A 19,788-nucleotide genomic window follows, 5' to 3' on the forward strand; every position below is an offset into this window, starting at 1 on the left:
CGAGGCAGCGCCGATACAGTCATCGAGTAGCGGAGGAAAAGGTGGGGGGATGGTGCCAGTGTAGCTGCGGAAGATGGACTGTTCCACATATCCAACGAAGAGGCAGGCATAGCTGGGGCCCATGCGGGTGCCCATGGCTACTCCTTTGGTTTGGAGGAAGTGGGAGGATTGGAAAGAGAAGTTGAACCAACCAGTACCCTTCTACTGACACCCTCCTTCGACTGACTGAACTGGTCCTCACCCTGAACAACTTCCTATTGTACCTATATACCCATCCCTCTTCCTCCTCCTATTTGTCTACTCTTCAAAACATGCAATAACCTTGAATACTGAGTTCTCAGTCTTAGTCAGTCTCTAGCCATGTGTCCGTAAAGCTATCGAGTCATAGTTATGTATTTGTATTTGTGCCGCCAACTCATCTGACTTCTTACAAATGCTGCGTGCATTTAAATAAAGAGCCCGATGCTTTGACTTTTTTCCCTTATTACTGACTCTAGTTCTAATTTCTTCTGCACTCTCCCATGTATATTTTCTACCTTTCATGTGACAGTTTGATTATCCATAGCCTCTACACTGTGTTGCACCTCTGCTCTCGCATTTCTTTTTGATTTCTAATTCAGTTCATTTGAATCCCCTCCTCCACTAATTACTATAAAGCCATATCTATATTCTTAGTTATACGATTCATCAGTACACTGTTCCTAATGCAGTTCAAACTAAGCCCATCTCAATGGAACAGCTCTTCCTTTCAAATATAAGCCAAGTACTGCAGAAACTGGAAACCTGAAGCAAGTACAAAGAACGCTGGAGAAGCTCAGCAGGTCTGGCAGCATCTGTGGAGAGAGAGAGTGAGAGACAGAGACAGAGGCAGAATTAATGTTTCAAGATCAATATTGCTGTTTCATATCTCTCTCTACAGGTGCTGTCAGACCTGTTGAGCTTCACCAGCATTCTTTGTGTTTTTTTGACCCTTGTGCTGGTGCCAGTGCCCTATGAATCTGACCCATTTCTCCCACACCAGTCTTTGAGCTATGAATCAAATCTCGAAACTTTGCATTATGTATGTTTGTCAGGGAGTAATGCTTTGAAGCGATAGCCTTGGGTTTGCTCCGGTTTCCTCCCACAATCCAAAAACGTGCAGGTTAGGTGAATTGGCCATGCTAAGTTACCCATAGTGTTAGGTGAAAGGGGAAATGGGTGTGGGTAGGTTGCTCTTCGGAGGGTCAGTGTGGACTTGTTGGGCCGAAGGGCCTGTTTCCCCACTGTTAGTAATCTAATCTAATAAAACTTAGCATGGCCAATCCACCTAACCTGCACATCCTTGGACTGTAGGAGAGAACTGGAGCACCCAAAGGAAACCCACACAGACATGGAGAGAATGTGCAGACTCCACACAGACAGTCACCCGAGGCTGGAATCGAACCTGGCGCTGTGAGGCAGCAGTGCTAACCACTTAGGCATCACTGATCATTTTTGTTTCTGGGTTTCTGACCTGACTTTGTTACCCTTGTATCACCAGCTGTCTTCATTTACAGGGCATCACCATCTTCATGTGGACACTCTTTGGTGGGGTCAAATCCTGGAACTAAACGCTCACAAAAACATTGCTCAAAATGCACCCACAACCATTAGCTGTCCAGACTGGCTGTGTGTACTGTAGGGACAATGTTTCCGGGCTAGTTTTACCCTCCAGTTATACAAAAAGAACTGGGCGCCAACCACCCATCATATCAACGGCTCCTCTCTGCTAAATATAAACAACCAAAGGGTTACCATTTATGACATTACTTACATCAGGGACCTCACACACAGAAATCTAGATCTATAAGAGTAAGATTGTTTTTGATGGAGTGGGTCAAAGGTTCGACATCAAGTTGATGTTTCAATCTATAGTTCACAGACTTACAGAGCAAAATGAAGCCAGTCGGCCCATCATGATTGTACCAGCTCTCTGAATGAGCATCTCACTTGGTGCCATTTTTTCACCTTCTCCCCATGACCCCAGGCATATTCTTCCTTTTCAAAAACCAGCCTGGCTCACACGGACGCTGCTGCCACCACAGGCAGCACAGATCCTAATCACCTGCTGCATCAGAGAGATTCTCCTCCAATCACTTCTACTTGCTTTGCCAATCAAAATAAATCTGTGCCCTCTCATTCTTGATCTGTTAATGGGCTAGGAACAGATTCTCCTTTTCAACTCTGCCCAGATCCTGAATGATTTTGTAAACCTTGACCAGATTTCATTTCAGCAATCTCTTCTCTAACTTCTCCAATTTATCTTCAAACCTGACATTACTCAACCCTTGAACCATTCTACAGATCTTTCCTGCACCAGCCCTAACACTCACACATCCTTCCTAAAGTCCCACGCCCAAAGCTGGATACAGTGCTCCAGTTAAGACCAAATTAATCTTATACTAGTTTAACAAAGCCTCTTTACTTTTGTAGTCTATCCTCCATTAATGAAACCTATATTGACACATTTTTCATGCTATATATGCTCCAGTCAACCCACCTTCCAATCACCTTGCATTTAAACTTCCCCTCTCACTCCCCCGATGACATGTCCATCCTGGGCCTCCTCTACCGTGAACACAAATCAACACACAAACTGAAGGAAGAACACCTCATCTTCCACCTTGGAAGCTTACAACCATACAGCCTTAACATAGAATTCATCAGCTTCCAAATCTGCTCACCCTCCCCCAGCCTAATTCCAGGCCTGGCCTTCCCCCTCCACTCTACCCCGCTTAACCTGAACCTAGCTGTGCATCTTGCTTCCCACTGACCAATCACAGCCACCTCCTACCCGCATCCACCTATCACTATCCCACCTATCTTTCCCCAGCCCCACTCCCTCCCTCTATTTATTTCACAGTTCCCTTCAGTTGAAACGCTGCTTGACCTGCTGTACTTTTTCCAGCTCCAGTCTTTAGAGATAGAACCATAGAGACCTACAGCACAGAGACAGGCCCTTTGGCCCAGGCTGTTCCATGCCAACCAAAATGTCCACCCACACTAACCCCATTTCCCTGCACTTGGCCCATATCCTTCTAAACCTTTCCTATCCATGTATTTCTCCAAATGCCTTTTAAATATTGTTAATGTACTCTCCTCAACCACTTCCACTGGCAGCTCATTCCATATGCCCCTCAGGTTCCCTTTTATTCTTTCACCTCTGATCTTAAATTTATGCCCTCTAGTCCTTGATTCCCCAACCCTGGGGAAAAGACTGAGTGCATTCACCCTATCCATGCCGCTCATGATCTTAGACACCTCTATAAGGTCCCCCCTCAGTCTCCGCTCTAAGGAAAAAGCTTCTAGCTTGTCCAACCTCTCCCTATAACTCAGACCCTTGAGTCCAGGCAACATCCTGGTAAATTTCATCTGCACTCTTTCCAGTTTAATAATATCCTTCTTATAGCAAGGTGACCAAAACTGAAACACAATGCTCCAAGTGCAGCCTCACCAATGTCCTGTACGATTACACCATGACTTCCCAACTTCTATACTCAGTGCCCTGACTGATGAAGGCCAGTGTGCTAAAAGCCTTCTTCACTGCCCTGCCTACCTGGGACTCCACTTTCAGAGAAATGTGTGCCTGAACTCCAAGGTCCCTCTGTTCCACTACACTCCTTAAGGCCCTACCATTCACCATGAAACTCCTATCTTGATTTGACTTTCCAAATTGCAAGACCTTACACTTAACTATATTAAACTCCATTTGCCATTTCTCAGCCCACTTCTCCTGCTGCAATTTCTGATAACCTTCCTCACTGTCCACGATACTGTCTATTTTAGTGTCATCTGCAAACTTACTAATCATGCCTTGCACACTCTCATCCAAATCATATAGATAACAAACAACAATGGGCCCGGCACTACTGCCTGAGGCACATCACTGGTCCCAGGCCTCCAGTCCAACAAACATCCTTCCACTATTACCCTCTGCTTTATCCACTCTGACCCTCCAGTATCTGCAGCTCTCACTATCTCTATATAATTGTATCTTCAACTATATTGCCTTGGTCAGAGGACAGCATTCCTGACAGAGCAGTGTTCCCTCAGTACTGCACTGAATTGTCAGTCTGCATTACTTGGTTCAGATTCTGACATGGGTTCGATCCCCACAAGTGTCAGTCTCATGTTACCCTATTGGAAACCTTCAAATCTCCCTATCAGCAGCAGGGAGTAACATGTTAAAGTAGCTTAGAGAATGGTTTGTGGCCAAAGAATAATGTGAGAAGAATGATTAGGAGGAGATTTTGGGAAACTCTGTGGTGAGACCTTGCATTTAAGCTTCCCCTCTCACTCCCCCGGTGACATGTCCATCCTGGGCCACCTCTACCGTGAACACAAATCCACACACAAACTGAAGGAAGAACACCTCATCTTCCACCTTGGAAGCTTACAACCATACAGCCTTAACATAGAATTCAGAACTCTTATGCTGATTCTTTTACCTTTCTTACATCCCAACCTGATTAATGACCTAGTCCACAAAGCCACTCAGGTTTTCGATACTGCCTTACTTCCTTCAAATCATTGGTTCTATTTCTCTCAAGATCAAGACCACGTAGTCTTTAATGTTGCAAGCATCTCACTAACAGTAGCACAAGGATATCTGCAGGTACTTTTTTTCCTGAACATTTGAGATGCTCACCTCAAACTGATCAAGGTGATCTGATTATCTATGGATCAACTGGTGATCAGATTCTGAAATAACTAACAATGTACAGTGTTTAGTACTCCATGCAGAGTAAGCTTTCTACCATAGTGACAGATGTGGCAATATTTACAAGCAGAGATTCAAGATAATGATTCCCACTGTCCAGGAGAGTTTCTGACAGGGGACACGATGCATAAGTGATTTTTCTTGCTTCAATGTACAGCTCCAATCAGATTCCCTTCTAATATACGTTTCTGCATATGCATTAAAATGCTTCATGTTTGATGTCAATAATATTTTTATCTTTAAAGATGTCAAATACTGTTTATGCTATTTTCCATTCCCACTGCACATCTTTATGTAGCAGCTTCCGAGTTTTCCACCTTTAGGATATGATAAAGTTTAATGTACTGAGGAGCAATGCCACCTTGTTCCCAATAAATGGTGTTGGAAGCACATCATTGTCTTTGATATTGTTGTGTATAAGTTTAACTAGGAGAAAATGAGGACTGCAGATGCTGGAGATCAGAGCTTAAAAATGTGTTGCTGGAAAAGCCCAGCAGGTCAGGCAGCATCAAAGGAACAGGACAATCGACGCTTCGGGCATAAGAAGGGCTTATGCCCGAAACGTCGATTCTCCTGTTCCTTTGATGCTGCCTGACCTGCTGCGCTTTTCCAGCAACACATTTTTAAGCTCTGTATAAGTTTAACTCCAGCTTTTATCAGGCACAGCAAACAGGGATGTGTCATAGTTGAGCATCACATTGTGCTATGCGTGTCCAGTAAACTACCACTTATAATGTCTGATCATGCTCTGCTTTGTCCCTTCTATGAACAACGATATCTTTAAATAGGTTTAATATTCTCTCAGCATTTGTTAAGACTGAAGAAAAGGTCTTCTGGAATGCGTTAGGTGCTGAGAGTCTATAGGCCTTTCTGTGGTACTGACACACACCAGCATAGGTGGGTGACATGGTGACATGGTGGCTCAGTGGTTAGCACTGCTGCCTCACAATGCCAGGGACCCAGGTTCAATTCCAGCCTCAGGTGACTGACTGTGTGGAGCTTGCACATTCTCCCCGTGTCTGCGTGGGTTTCCTCTGGGTGCTCCGGTTTCCTCCCACAGTCCAAAGATATGCAGGTCAGGTGAACTGGCCATGCTAAATTGCCCGTAGTGTTAGGTGCATTAGTCAGACGGAAATGGGACTGGGTGGGTTACTCTTCGGAGGGTCGGTGTGGACTGGTTGGGCCGAAGGGCCTGTTTCCACACTGTAGGGAATCTAATCTAATCTAATCCATAGGGAACGTAAGCTGTGAGATATTGGCTTTGTTCTGTCTCTGGCATCTAAACACAACCTTGCCATACATTGAGCTTCGTGATCACTGGAGTAATGAAATATTACTAATGGCTCTTGGATAGTAGCAAGTGATCAAAAAGTGCGGTGCTGGAAAAGCACCGCAGGTCAGGCAGCATCCAAGAAGCAGGAGAATTGATGTATCGGGCGTAAGCCCTTCCTCAGGAATGAAGCCTGTGGGCCGGGGGACTGAGAGATAAATGGGAGGGGGGAGGGACTGGGAAGGTAGCTGGGAATGTGAAAGGTAGATGAAGGTGAGGGTGAGCTGCCTTCCTGAACCGCTGCAGTCCATGTCCTGTAGGTTGACTCACAATGTCCTGAGGGAGACAATTCCAGGAGTTTTACCCAGCAACAGTGACAAAATATTTTATGATAGTTGACAATAGTTTCATGATCTTCAGTGGATTTTAATTGAATTCAAGTTTCACCATTTGCCATGGCAGGATTCAAATCTGGGCCCCCAGAACATTAGTTGAGTTTCTAGATTAATAGTTCAGCAATAATACCTCTAGGCCATCACCTCCCCAATCGGCTACATAGAAAATGAGCCTGTTTCAGCTGACATTTACGCAAGGGAGTGGAAGTATTAGTGAACAAGATGTGATAGGATTTGAATCCAGATTCCGAAAGTATTAGCCTAGTCCTCTGGATTACTGGGCAGTTACCACTTCATCAATGCATCCTGCTTAACCCCTGCACGTTCTCCCCGTGTCTGCGTGGGTTTCCTCCGGGTGCTCCGGTTTCCTCCCACAGTCCAAAGATGTGCAGGTCAGGTGAATTGGCCATGCCAAATTGCCCGTAGTGTTAGGTAAGGGGTAAATGTAGGGGTATGGGTGGGTTGCACTTCGGCGGGTCGGTGTGAACTTGTTGGGCCGAAGGGCCTGTTTCCACACTGTAATGTAATGTAAAATGTAAAAAACCCATGTTAAGACAAAGAATAAGTAGTCGGGGTATCAGCATAGATTGCTTTTGGACATCACAAGTTAGCTTCTTCCAATTGGAGAATGCCCCCCATCCCAATTTTCAGTCCCATCTAACAATTGGCTCCCATGTCACCCAGGCCTCACTCTCCCAAGGAGGGGAGTGCAAAGATCTTGGAGGTTTATTGGGCTGGAAGGAGGTTAGAGAGAAGGGAAAAGTGGGATGGGCAATAAATCCTGTATTGCATGAATGAATAAAGAAAATGCACAGTAATGATGGAAATTCTTTTTTGTGTGTTGGGATGGTAATTACATGATTATGCACAGCTCAAATGTAACCAATTAGCTGTGAAGCCCTTATGGACAGTACACAGGTCACATAGGAGGTGAAAGGTCACTAGCAGGAGCTCCAGCACCAGAGTGAATCCAACATGGTGAGGGACTGATGACTGCCAAGGGGGAGGGGGAGAGGAACAGAGCCGGGGGTGGCTGTAGGAATTCACTTCTGATCCTGCTGGCTTCTCAAACCAAGAAGATTTAAAGAATTCACAGTCTTTTGACACAACTTGATCATTAACATGGAGTTCCATGTGTGAACAGATTGATGTGAGAGCTTTGTCCCAGTGTGTTCGAACAGGGGGACTCAAGGTATTTGAGTAGCATCGTGATGTTCATTGATTGTAGTCATGCTGCTAAAACCTCTTAGAGGCCATAATACTGAAAGAAATATGCTCTTCATTAAAGAACGCAGCAGTGAGTGTGATCAATGACTGGTGTCCCAGCTGACTGCTTCAGTTCTCCTGTGGATTTGTGCTGGGCAATTAAGAATGTTTCTTTCACAGCTACATGGGGCCATTTGGAGCTGTCAGATGCACTCACTAGTTGATTGGTTGAATGAGGTTTCAAAGTGGGGATCGTGGTAAACTCCCTTCTTGACACTCGAGAGATTTTTACCTCCAAAGTTGACAATGCCCGTCCACATTTCACTCCTTCAACACCTTCCATGAGTTTTATTTGAAAAAGTAAGTAAGGAATTGACTTTCTGTCACAGTTTAAAACAGCGATATCCCTCCTAATAAAACTCGCTTGTAAACTGGGATTGATTGATGCATCAATTCACTGTCATCTCTCTACATCTAAACAGCTTGTGAACACATTTGTAAAAAGAATCACAGAGGCAACATTTAGTTCAGTGTGAGTAATTTCAATTGGACCTGCTGGCCAGGTTGATCACAAGCACAGGGTAGCCAAACCTCTGACAGTCCACTCGATTTTACCTTACATTGAAGTCACCTGATGAGTCAGCCAAAATCTTTGTGCTGAACAAGACTCGGACTCTGTGACCTTCTGTCTCAAAAGTAAGAGAGCTACGCCCTCTGAGACACCTAAGCATCCCAGATGGGAAAACAAAACAAGTTAAAAAACATGGCAATACACGGAGTTCAATCTTCTGGTCATACCAGAACAGCATTTGAAAGAACACATGATGAGCTGGATCAGCATGCAGATAGTGGCAACTCTGAACATCAATTCTGGGACATTGCCCACATTAAGGCAATGGAAGTTTAGCATTGAAAAACTCAGCATCTTACTTCCACTATTCTCATACTTCCGAGCCGAGGGAATGAACTTTCTCGAGTTTGGCCAAATTACTTTGGAGTTTAGGAAACACTTCCACAGTGGGTGAGGGTCTACCATGGGAGAGCGAACAAGGTGGAGGGGGTCAGTTTAGTTTGTATCTCATTTCATCTGCTCTTTCGTTCCTCATGTGTTAAAACCGAGAAAAGAATTACACACCATCTGTCGCTATTATTTGATCTCAAATGTTAATGGGTGCCATTATGTGTTATTTATACTCTGGATCCAACCTTCTGGTAGAGTCTCTATCACATGACTCCTGACAATGACATCATAGCTTACCTCAGAGGCTCATCTGCATCTACATAAGATCCTGTCTGTACACTGGGGGAATTCCTCTGCTTTTCTTAGAAATACTGTCTTGAGATCACTTTAAGCCAAGCTAAACAAGTAAATGGGGCCTTAAAAATCTGATCTGAAAGGCAGCACCCCTGACAGAGCAGCACAGGCCCAGTGCTGCACTGTGGTGTCAGCCCAGATTTCATGCTCAAGTCCCTGTGCTGAACCTTTAGCCACAACTTTATGACTTGGGCTAGAGTGCCAACTCTAACTCTGGACTAGGAGGGCATCATAGAAACTCTGCCCAAAATGAACTGTGTCACATCTCCTCCCTCATACCCTTTGCCTTACAGAAAGGAGGACCTATGTTTACTCATGCTGTCCTGTGGATCCAGAAATGCTTTCTTTCATCTAAAACTAAGTGTCAGATCCCGAAGGGCAGTGTGCATTTGCTGCTGTCCAGCAGTTTGAAATTATAGGCTGTAGCAATACTGAGTCTGTCAGCCTGACTTCCAATGAGCCGCCCCTCGTGTGCCAGAGGATGACAGGGATCAGGATCACGTTAGCCAATCAGCAGTGATCCCAACAACCCTGTGACTCAGTCCATGAATGGTATGGAACTAACTCTGTATGTAACTATTGGGCGATATTAATTAGGGCTCGAGTGGTCTCCCAGATTCTTGTTTTTTGGTTTTATTTATTTGTTTGTGGGAGGAGGGTGTCACTGGCTAGTCCAGCACTTATTACACTCTGCAGGCCTGTATTCCTGATGAAGGGCTTTTGCCCGAAAAGTCGATTTTCCTGCTCCTCGGATGCTGCCTGACCTGCTGTGCTTTTCCAGCACCACTCTAATCTAGACTCTGGTTTCCAGCATCTGCAGTCCTTGTTCTTACCTTATTACCCATCCCAGAGGACAGTTCAGAGTCAGCCACATTGCTGTGGGTCTGGAGTCACATGTAGGCCAGACCGGGTGAGAACGGCAGCTTCCTTCCCGAAAGGACATTACTGGCTCAGATGGGCTTTTCCTGACAATCATTGCACCCAATTCCAGATTTCTATTGAATTCAAATTCCACCATCCGCCATGGCAGGATTCAAACCCAGGTCCCCAGAACAGGACTTTGGATTAACAGTCCAGCGATAATGCCACTCAGCCATCGCCTCCCATTCAAAGGAGTTGGAGAGAAAACATTTGTGCTCTAACTGGCCTGGGTGTTTAACCATTCAGTGGGGTCTTGATCTACAAATTGTCTTGGACACACCAGATGGTTTAATGGATCATAATTGTTCATGAATATGATAGGGGACGTAGTGTTAGGGTAACCATGCAGCTTTCCTTCTTGTATTGCAGATGGGTTTTCATCTACGAGAAAGGCTATCAGTCCACTGATTCCACCATAAGCTCCGTTTCAGTTAAAGTGAAAGGCATTGGTTTCACAAACCTCTCCCACGTTGGCCCACGGATTTTGGATGCTGTTGACTATTCCTTCCCATCACAGGTGAGAATTTGGACATGGGTGGATCAGGCCTCTTTTGGTGCAGTGTCCGTACCTCTGAGACAGGAGGCCTGTGTTCAAGTCCCACCTGCTGTGTAATCGCATCTCTGAACAGGCTGATTAAAATGAAAACCAATCTTGAGAAGTTGAACCGAGTGGCGCTATTAGTGTCTCTATAGCTGGGTCTTCAAACTCTGCATCATTTCAAAGTGAGGTCACATTGTTTGACGGGACCCCTGACTCCTGCAGGCCAGAATCCTGGAGTTGTGTTCAGGGGATCAGTGTTAAGAGTCAGTGAGGGGTAGGGAGAGGAGTTGGGGTAGGGAGAGGAGTTGGCGTAGGGAGGAGACAGATCCTGGGCTGGGGTGGGTGATCAGAACCCGGCCCTCACGGTCCTCAGGGAGAGCTGGAGGACCATGCGCTTGGGCTCATTGTCCTGGGGGTCAGGCTGCTGTGGTCAGGGTCCGAGTTCTGGGCCTGAAGAGGACATCTTCAAGGGGCCTGCAGTCTGGGTCTTGGACGGCTAAAGACCTGGGGGGGATGCTGGGCTGGTTATGGATAGAATCCTGGGGTGGTATTTGTGTCTTGGGGTATCCAGTAACTTAGCAGTTCCCCCTGACCTGCCTGACACTCCTCTGGAGATTTTGTGAATTTTAGTGAATTCCTGCTGGCAGGAGGTGGAACTCGGCAGAAAAGACAAACAATTGACAACAATTTACCGAATGTTATGGACTAATTAACTAGGAAACGTGAACCATTTTATCGTTGCTGTAGCATGTGACCTGTAGTAGTGGTTACCACAGTGACTCTTACCCTCTCTGGTAATCCCCACATTTCATCTAATTGACCAGAAACAAAACTAGGAACTAAGAACAACTCTGTAAAATCTGTGAGCATTTTAAAGTGTCACTTCCTGTTGCTGTCCTCTGCATCCTGTCTATGTCGCATTGCAGCCTGCAGTAGCCCTTTATACTATCGACGACACCTCCAACCTTTGTGTCATCTGTATATTTACTAACCCACCCTCATCCTCCTCATCCAAGTCATTTATAAAAACTACAAAGAGCAGAGGCCCAAGAACAGAGCCCTGCGGGACCCCACTCAACACTGACCTCCAGGCAGAATACCTTCCATCTACAACCACTCTCTGCCTTCTGTCAGCCAGCCAATTCTGATTCCAGATAGCCAAATCTCCCTGTAACCCGTGCTTCCTGACATTATTAATGAGCCTACCATGGGGAACCCTATCAAATATCTTGCTGAAGTCCATATACACCACATCCATTGCTCGACCTTCATCAACCTATCTCATCACCTCCTCAAAGAACTCAATAAGATTTGTGAAGCATGACCTGCCCCTCACACAGCCATGCTGACTGCCTTTAATCACACTATAAATCCTATCCCTCAGAATTCTTTCCAAAACCTTGCTGACCGCAGATGTAAGACTGACTGCTCTGTAATTGCCAGGGATTTCCCTATTCCCCTTCTTGAAAAGAGGAACAACATTCGCCTCCTTCCAATCCTCCGGTATGACTCCTGTGGAGAGTGAGGACGCAAAGATCTTCACCAGAGGCTTAGCAACCTCCTTTCTCACTTCCCGGAGCAGCCTGGGATAAATCTGGTCTGGCCCTGGGGACTTATCAATCTTAATGTTTGCCAAAATTTCCAGTACATCAACTTCGTTAATCCTGATCTGGTCAAGCCTGTATCCCAGCTCCTCAAAGTTCTCATTCCCAACAAGGTCCCTTTCCTTAGTGAAAACCGAAGTAAAAAGCTCATTTAGGGCTTCCCCTATCTGCTCAGATTCCACGCACAAGTTCCCTCCACTATCCCTGATCGGCCCTACCTTCTCCCTGATCATTCTCTTATTCCTCACATATGAGTAAAATGCCTTTGGGTCCTCCCTAATCCTTCTCGCCAAGCCTTTTTCGTGCCCCCTCTTGGCTCTCCTCAGCCTATTTTTGAGCTCCTTTCTACAAGCCTGTAATCCTGTAAAGCTGTGCTAGATCCTTGCTCCTCCACCTTGAGTAAGCTGCTTCCTTCCTTTTGACAAGAAGCTCCTCTGTTCTCGTCATCCAAGGTTCCTTAATCTTACCCCTTCTTACCTGTCTCGGAGGAACAAAATCGTGCATCACTCACAACAACTGCTCCTTACACAGTCTCCACATGTCTGCTGTGCCCTTTCTGTGGAACAATTGCTCCCAGTCTGTACTTCCCAACTCCTGTCTGATAACGTCATAATTTGCTTTTCCCCAATTAAATATCTTCCCTCCGTGACTGCTCCTTTCCCTCTCCAAGGCTGTGCTAAATGTGAGGCAGTTGTGGTCACTGTCACCAAAGTGCTCTCCCACCGCGAGATCGGACACCTGTCCTGGCTCATTGCCAAATCCAAAATGGCCTCTCCCCTCGTCTGTCTGTCTGTCTGTCTGTCTACATACTGAGTAAGGAAATCCTCCTGAACACACCTGACAAAAACGTCTCCATCCAAACCATCTGCATTTAGGAGGTTCCAGTTGATATTGGGAAAGTTGAAATCACCTGTAACAATAATCCTGCTACATCTGCATTTTTCCAGAATCTGCCCGCCTATGAGTTCTTCAATCTCTCTACTGCTATTGCTCCCTTGCTGTTCCTAACTTCCACCCATACTGACTCAGTAGGCAAACCTTCCTCAACAACCTGTGTTTCTGTAGCTGTGATGCACTGTCTGATTAGCAATGCTACACCCACTCCTCTTTTTTCCCCTCCCTGTTCTTTTTAAATGTTCTAAACCCTGGAACATCAAGCAACCATTCCTGCCCCTGTGAAACCCATGTCTCCGTTATGGCCACAACATCATAGCCCCAAGTATTGATCCATGCTCTAAGTTCGTCACTCTTATTTCTGACACTCCTTGCGTTAAAGCAGACACACTTTAACCGATCCCTTTGTTTCATCGCGTGAGAAACCTTCCCGATAGATTCACTACATCCTGTCACTGCCCCACCTACAACTGACCCCCTCTCAGACATGTGGCTCTGATTCCCACTCCCCCCTACCAAACCCTCCTGAACCACACGAGCAAATCTCCCGCCCAGGGCATTTGTGCCCTCCAGTTCAGGTGCAACCCATCCTTCATGTACAGGTCCCACCTTCCCCAGAAGGTCTCCCAATGGTCCAGGTATCTGAGCCCTCCCTCCTGCACCAGCCTCGCAGCCACGTGTTAAGCTGCATTCACTGACTGTTCCTCAGCTCACTATCTCCTGGCACCAGTAGCAAACCTGAGATCACTACTCTACTCGTCCTGCTCTTCAGCTTCCAACCTAACTCTCTGTAGTCACTTTTTAGATCCTCAATCCCTTTCCTGACTATATCATTGGTGCCGATATGTACCACGATTTCTGGCTGCTCACCCTCCCCCTTCAGAATCCTGTAAACCCGATCGGTGACATCCCAGACCCTGGCACCAGGGAGGCAACATACCTTCCAGGAGTCCCGTTCCTGACCACAAAATCTCCTGTCAATCCGTCCAACTATTGAGTCCCCTACCACTAGATCTCGCCCACTTAAAAACTTCCCAGCAGTCCTTCGCTCCACCCGTGCACCTTCCAGCATCTTCTTAATATAAAAATAGAAAATAAGGAAATAAAATTTAAAAAAAATCAAATATTATAGTCTTTTCTTAAGTCATGGGCCAACAGGGCTCGCTCTCCCCTGTGCTGGGCTAAGACCCACCTGTGTTCACCAGCCACCTTCATCACTGACCACCACTGCTGACCATCACCGGACACGCCAGGCCTCACTCACTGCTGACTGTCATCTTTTGCTAGTCGCCTCCACTACCACCAACTGGGCAAATGCTGGGCCCCATGCTCTGGGGCATCAGCCACCTCACTGCAGAGCCCCGCTGCTGCCCTGCTCCATCAATGAAGCTGCAACACAGCCAGCAACAACCAGCAGCCTCATGCCCAATCGTCAAAGACCCCCAGCCACCACCACAAACGAGTTCCAAAGACCAAAGAATCAAAAGAAAGAAAGAGAAAAGCAAGAGAAGAATAAAGGAAAGAAAAAAACATGGTCAGAGTGGACAAGCTCTGGTGGACCTACTCTGCCATCATCTTGGAATTTAAGCGCTTTAAGCTCAGGTCAGAGTAATGGGATAAACAGCCATATTTGGAAGTATCTGTGAATCTCCCATTAACCTACCTACATAATGGGCAACAAGCATCAGGTGCCAACCAGGAGATGGGACATGCCCTAAATGTGGGCAGTAACCAAGTAAATTTCCGCCAGACACGAGTATGGGGGTAACATTACAAACACAAACGGATTGAATGAGTGAGGTGAAGAGATAGCAGCATGCAGAGGGGTTTCAGTTCTGGTGTACGCTGCCTGTTGTGGCAGTGAGACCTGCAGGCCACAAACTACTGAAATACTGCTGTTGTGTGATCTTCTGAAGTTGCTTTTTACATTTTTTCCTATTCAAATAAAAATAGTGTCTTTACTGGATTCATATTTCAAATCCTGCCCTGGCTGTGATTCTGAATTCATTTGGAAACAATCAGGGAGAAAAAGTCCAAAGGATAGTCAGGCCTTTAGGTCAGTGAGGTGATATCAGGACATCAGAACCCAGAACAGGAGTAGGCCATCTGCCCTATCAAGCCGCCCCTGCCATTCCATAAGATCATGGCTGATCTTTTTGTGGACTCAGCTCCGCTCACTCACCATAACACTTAATTTCTTTACTGTTCAAAAATCTATGTTTGCCTTAAAAACATTCAATGAGGTAGCCTCAACTGCGCCACAGATTCACAACCCTTTGGAAGAAGGAACTTGTCCTCAGCTCAGTCCTGAATCTACTCTCCCCTTATTTTGAGGCTAATTCTAGTTTCACCCACATGTAGAAAAAACCTCCTGCTTGTCTATTTTCTTCATAACTTTATGACTCTATAAGTTCCCCCACCCCCCACCCCATTCCTCTAAATTCCAGTGAGTATAGTACCAGCTACTCAATCTCTCCTCAGAAGCCAACCCTCTCGTCTCCAAACCAACCAAGTGAATCTCCTCTGCACCCCCTCCAGAGACAGTACACTCTTTCTCAAGTAAGGAGACCAAAACTGTACACACAGTACTCCAGGTGTGGCCTCACCAGTACTACACAGCTGCAGCAGAACCTCTCTGTTTTTAAACTCCCTCTCTCTGGCAAGGTAGGACAATATTCCATTTGCCTTATTAATTACCTGCTGCACTGCAAACCAATTTTTGTGGTTCCTGCACGAGGATACCATTTAAGTAACAGTCCAGTTTGCTGTTATTCCTACCAAAATAGATGACCTCATATTTACCAATATTGTACTCCATCTGTCAGACCTTTGCCCATTCACTTAATCTATATCCCTCTGCAGACTTTCAGTGTCCTCTGCACACTTTGCTCTACCACTCATCTTTGTGTCATTTACAAATTTTGGCACGCTACACTTGGTGCCCAACTCTAAATCTTTTGTGTAAATTGTAAACAATGGTGTTCCCAACACTGATCCATGAGGCACACCACTAGACACTGATTGCCAACCAGAAAAAAAACCCATTATCTACGTCATGATTATCTGATATAAAAACATCCACCTCACGTTTGTCTGTGTAATGGAGCCATAACCTACATACCTTTGGACTGTGGGAGGAAACCGGAGCACCCGGAGGAAACCCACGCAGACACGGGGAGAATGTGCAAACTCCACACAGACAGTGACTCGAGGGTGGAACCAAACCCAGGTCCCTGGCGCTGTGAAGCAGCAGTGCTTAACCAGCGAGGCACCGTGCCACCCCCAGTCAGGTGTGTGTGTGTGTGTGTGTGTGTGTGTGTGTGTGTGATACAGTGACAACAGTAAGTACAGAAACCAGACCCTGTGTATTTATATGTGTAATATTATTGCGGTCTAAATAGACAATGATGTAAATAACTTCAAGATACCAGTCTCAACAGAACCTGACTCTCTGTGACATATGTTGTATGAGCTAACATATATATAAAAAACTCCACACAGACAGTGACTCGAGGGTGGAACCAAACCCAGGTCCCTGGCGCTGTGAAGCAGCAGTGCTTAACCAGCGAGGCACCGTGCCACCCCCAGTCAGGTGTGTGTGTGTGTGTGTGTGTGTGTGTGTGTGTGTGTGTGTGTGTGTGTGTGTGATACAGTGACAACAGTAAGTACAGAAACCAGACCCTGTGTATTTATATGTGTAATATTATTGCGGTCTAAATAGACAATGATGTAAATAACTTCAAGATACCAGTCTCAACAGAACCTGACTCTCTGTGACATATGTTGTATGAGCTAACATATATATAAAAAACAAATACATAAGGCTTGAAGGCTGGAAATCAAAATGAGAGACATGAATGGTCAACAAATCAGATACTGTCAGAGCAGGAAGAAACTAGGAATATCTTGCTGTCATCTTTCATCATGTATCTGTTTCTTTCTTTTAGGGATCAGACTCCTTTGTTATAATGACCAATTATATTGTGACCCCGAGACAGTCCATGACATACTGTACACAGGTGAGTTGCTGTTTGTATGGGTACTTCAGACAGAATGACTCCATGCAGTAACCTGAACAATGGAGCTGAAGAGCTTGTGTCAGGACACTTTCATCATTCTGTTTGAACATGTTATGATACAGCTCAAGGGGAGGTTGGATTTGAACTAGGAGCCTCTGTCCTAGAGATAGGGACAGTGCCACTGCACCACACTATGAACTGTCCCTATTAGTGACCCTGTGAAATGGTGAGTGCCTTCTTTGGGCAGGAATTATATCGATTGGCCTAGTCAGCCAGTTTCTGACCAATGCCTTTGATTAGAATCAAGCCACCTTTACAGTGCCCGCTCTATGATCCCTCATTAGATTGATCAGAAAATTTGTTAGATTCATATAATTTGAACGATTACATTAAAACTGAAGGTGGAAATTGTCCCCTTAAAGACATCAAAAGATGAACCAATAAACAATTCAATGTGTTTTAGGCTTTCAGGCAGCTGGATTTACAGAGATCAAACAGTCCAGCAAACACTCCCTTTGGGAGTGGATCTGACATTGGGTTGAGCTTCTGTCTTCTCAATATGGTCCCTTGGGGAAATGCAGATTTCCTCAGTTCTAGGCTATTGTCAGCCTCAATGTGATTGTGGTGGGTCTGGAAACCTCAATACTCACATGAAGCTGTGAGCACTATCCACTGAAACAAGGCTCCCACTCAAGTTGATATTCTTCAATGCTATACAGAGTACACGGAATGCAAATGCTAAAGGTGGAAAACTAATCTGTTTGGTTGTCTCATCTATAGCTTCAAAGTTCCGAACAGTGTGAATCTGACAGTGACTGCATGGCAGGACAGTTTAGCCGGTATGGACAAGGTAAGCACCAATCCTCACGGACATCAACCATCAAACCACTGCCAAACCACTGTACTGCCCTAAGTGTAGGGGAGCTCACAGCTCTCAGTGGAATGTGAAATGGGAGGAGAATACAAATTATGGATAAAGTGAAGCCATTTAAGGATTTGAAATTAAGGATGAGAACTTTAAATCAAGGTGTTGCCCAACAGCTGCACACACTGAGGAAATGGTCCAAATTAAAGCATGGATTCCTAGCTTTTTTGGACAATCTCAGTTTTTGACTGATTGAAAAGTTTGGCCATTTCTCAACAGGCACTCAGCCGATCATCTCCTGACATTAGGTCAGGATAATTATGGCAGATGATTCATGGAGAAACCTCCCTGTGAAATTAGGAGGGAAGTGATGTTAACAAGGTCTTGTCCTTCAAATCTGGCAATAATTGTATGAAGCTTTTGTCTAAAATGGTGGGTTATACCTGGGCAATAAATCAACTAGAAAGAGACACTCAGCCTCTGACACATCAGTACTGCATCTGATCACAATGTGAGGAAAGTCACTGGGCCCATCGTAGACCCCCAGCCCCAATCTGAAGCAGAGTCAATTGGCTCTTAGATGATTCCATGAATTTTGTCTGCACTTGTTTATTGGAAGGTGAGAAAAGAAGAAACCCTTAATAATTGTCCTAATTAGTACTGAGATTTCAAACCATGTGCCCAAACATCAGATCTTACTACCCTTACTTTACTGGCTTAAAATGCATGCCATACTTGGCAATCCTCAAACATATCGAAAGAATTTTGACCTGATGTTAGAGTTTGACCATCTTTACAGAACCCTATAATTGCTATGGCTGTGTTACTGAGAGACTGAACACCTATTTAAGGCCTGATCTACAGAGTAAGATGAGATCTGCACATCAAGGAATGAACAGTCATCAGCTTTAATGGACAGAACTATACAGTGGGGATGACAGGAGAGAACAATGTCACTGGAACCCTATAGACCCAGGCTCCACTTCCATGTTATTGAATACAGCTGTGACCCAGTTCCTGATACACATGATCAGTTATTATACCAAAGGTAAAGGTAATCATTCTCTCATCACCCCCACCCAGCCAGGAAATTAGCAGATCTGATTAGAGCTAGCACAGAAGTGGCCAGTTCAGCTTTTTCCAAAGACTAAGTTAAAACATACAATTTTTATTTCAGATACGTCAGCTTCCATTGCTTATTTCAATTGCCCTCTGACTAGCCACTGACAGTGGACTTACAGCAGACTAACTACACACTAGCAACTAACTGCACACTTACTGCCAACTGACTGTGCATTGACCTTTCATTCATTGTCCATAGACTGCCCTCACACATTCAATTCACTGCCCATTCCTGCACATCTACCATTGACTAGATACCCACTCACTGACCACTGGATGTCCATTCCATATCCCACCAATGTCCTGACAAGATTTTGATCAGCTGAAAGACAAGCTGCCCAGGAGTTATGACAGGTCTCAGTGGCTTGCCCAGCAGATTTGAATCAGGGTCAACATCCAATCATAAACAGGCCTCAGGCTTTACAGTCCAGAGTGAAACTTAAAGCCTTTACATCCCCCCACTGGCAGTGATGAATTTCTACCTGCTAAGTGTTATCCAATCCCTTTAATAACACAAATTGTAGGTAAATGCCATTATTTTCACTTTCTCTTCAGTAAGGCGTTCGACAAGGTTCCCCATGGGAGACTGGTTAGCAAGGTTAGATCTCACAGAATACAGGAAGAACTAGCCATTTGGAGACAGAACTGGCTCAAAGGTAGAAGACAGAGGGTGGGTGGTGGATGGGTTGCTTTTCAGACTGGAGGCTTGTGACCAGTGGAGTGCCACAAGGATCGGTGCTGGGCCCTCTACTTTTTGTCATTTACATAAATGATTTGGATGCAAGCATAAGAGGTACAGTTAGCAAGCTTGCAGATGACACCAAAATTGGAGGTGTAGTGGACAGCGAAGAGGGTTACCTCAGATTACAACAGGATCTTGACCAGATGGGCCAATGGG

At 45.3% G+C, this 19,788-nt stretch overlaps 1 protein-coding gene across 1 annotated transcript in view; it reads left to right on the forward strand.

Moving 5' to 3' along the window:
- Positions 1-19,788, forward strand: part of p2rx1 (purinergic receptor P2X, ligand-gated ion channel, 1) — a 99,776-nt gene that overhangs the window by 33,626 nt on the left and 46,362 nt on the right. The window contains exons 2-4 of the mRNA XM_043718820.1: positions 10,215-10,362; positions 16,832-16,903; positions 17,684-17,753. Of these exons, the coding sequence (XP_043574755.1) occupies positions 10,215-10,362; positions 16,832-16,903; positions 17,684-17,753 (290 nt within the window). The remainder of the gene's footprint in view (positions 1-10,214; positions 10,363-16,831; positions 16,904-17,683; positions 17,754-19,788) is intronic.

This window comes from Chiloscyllium plagiosum, chromosome 28 (assembly GCF_004010195.1).
Source record: "Chiloscyllium plagiosum isolate BGI_BamShark_2017 chromosome 28, ASM401019v2, whole genome shotgun sequence".
NCBI classification, from domain to species: Eukaryota; Metazoa; Chordata; class Chondrichthyes; order Orectolobiformes; family Hemiscylliidae; genus Chiloscyllium; species Chiloscyllium plagiosum.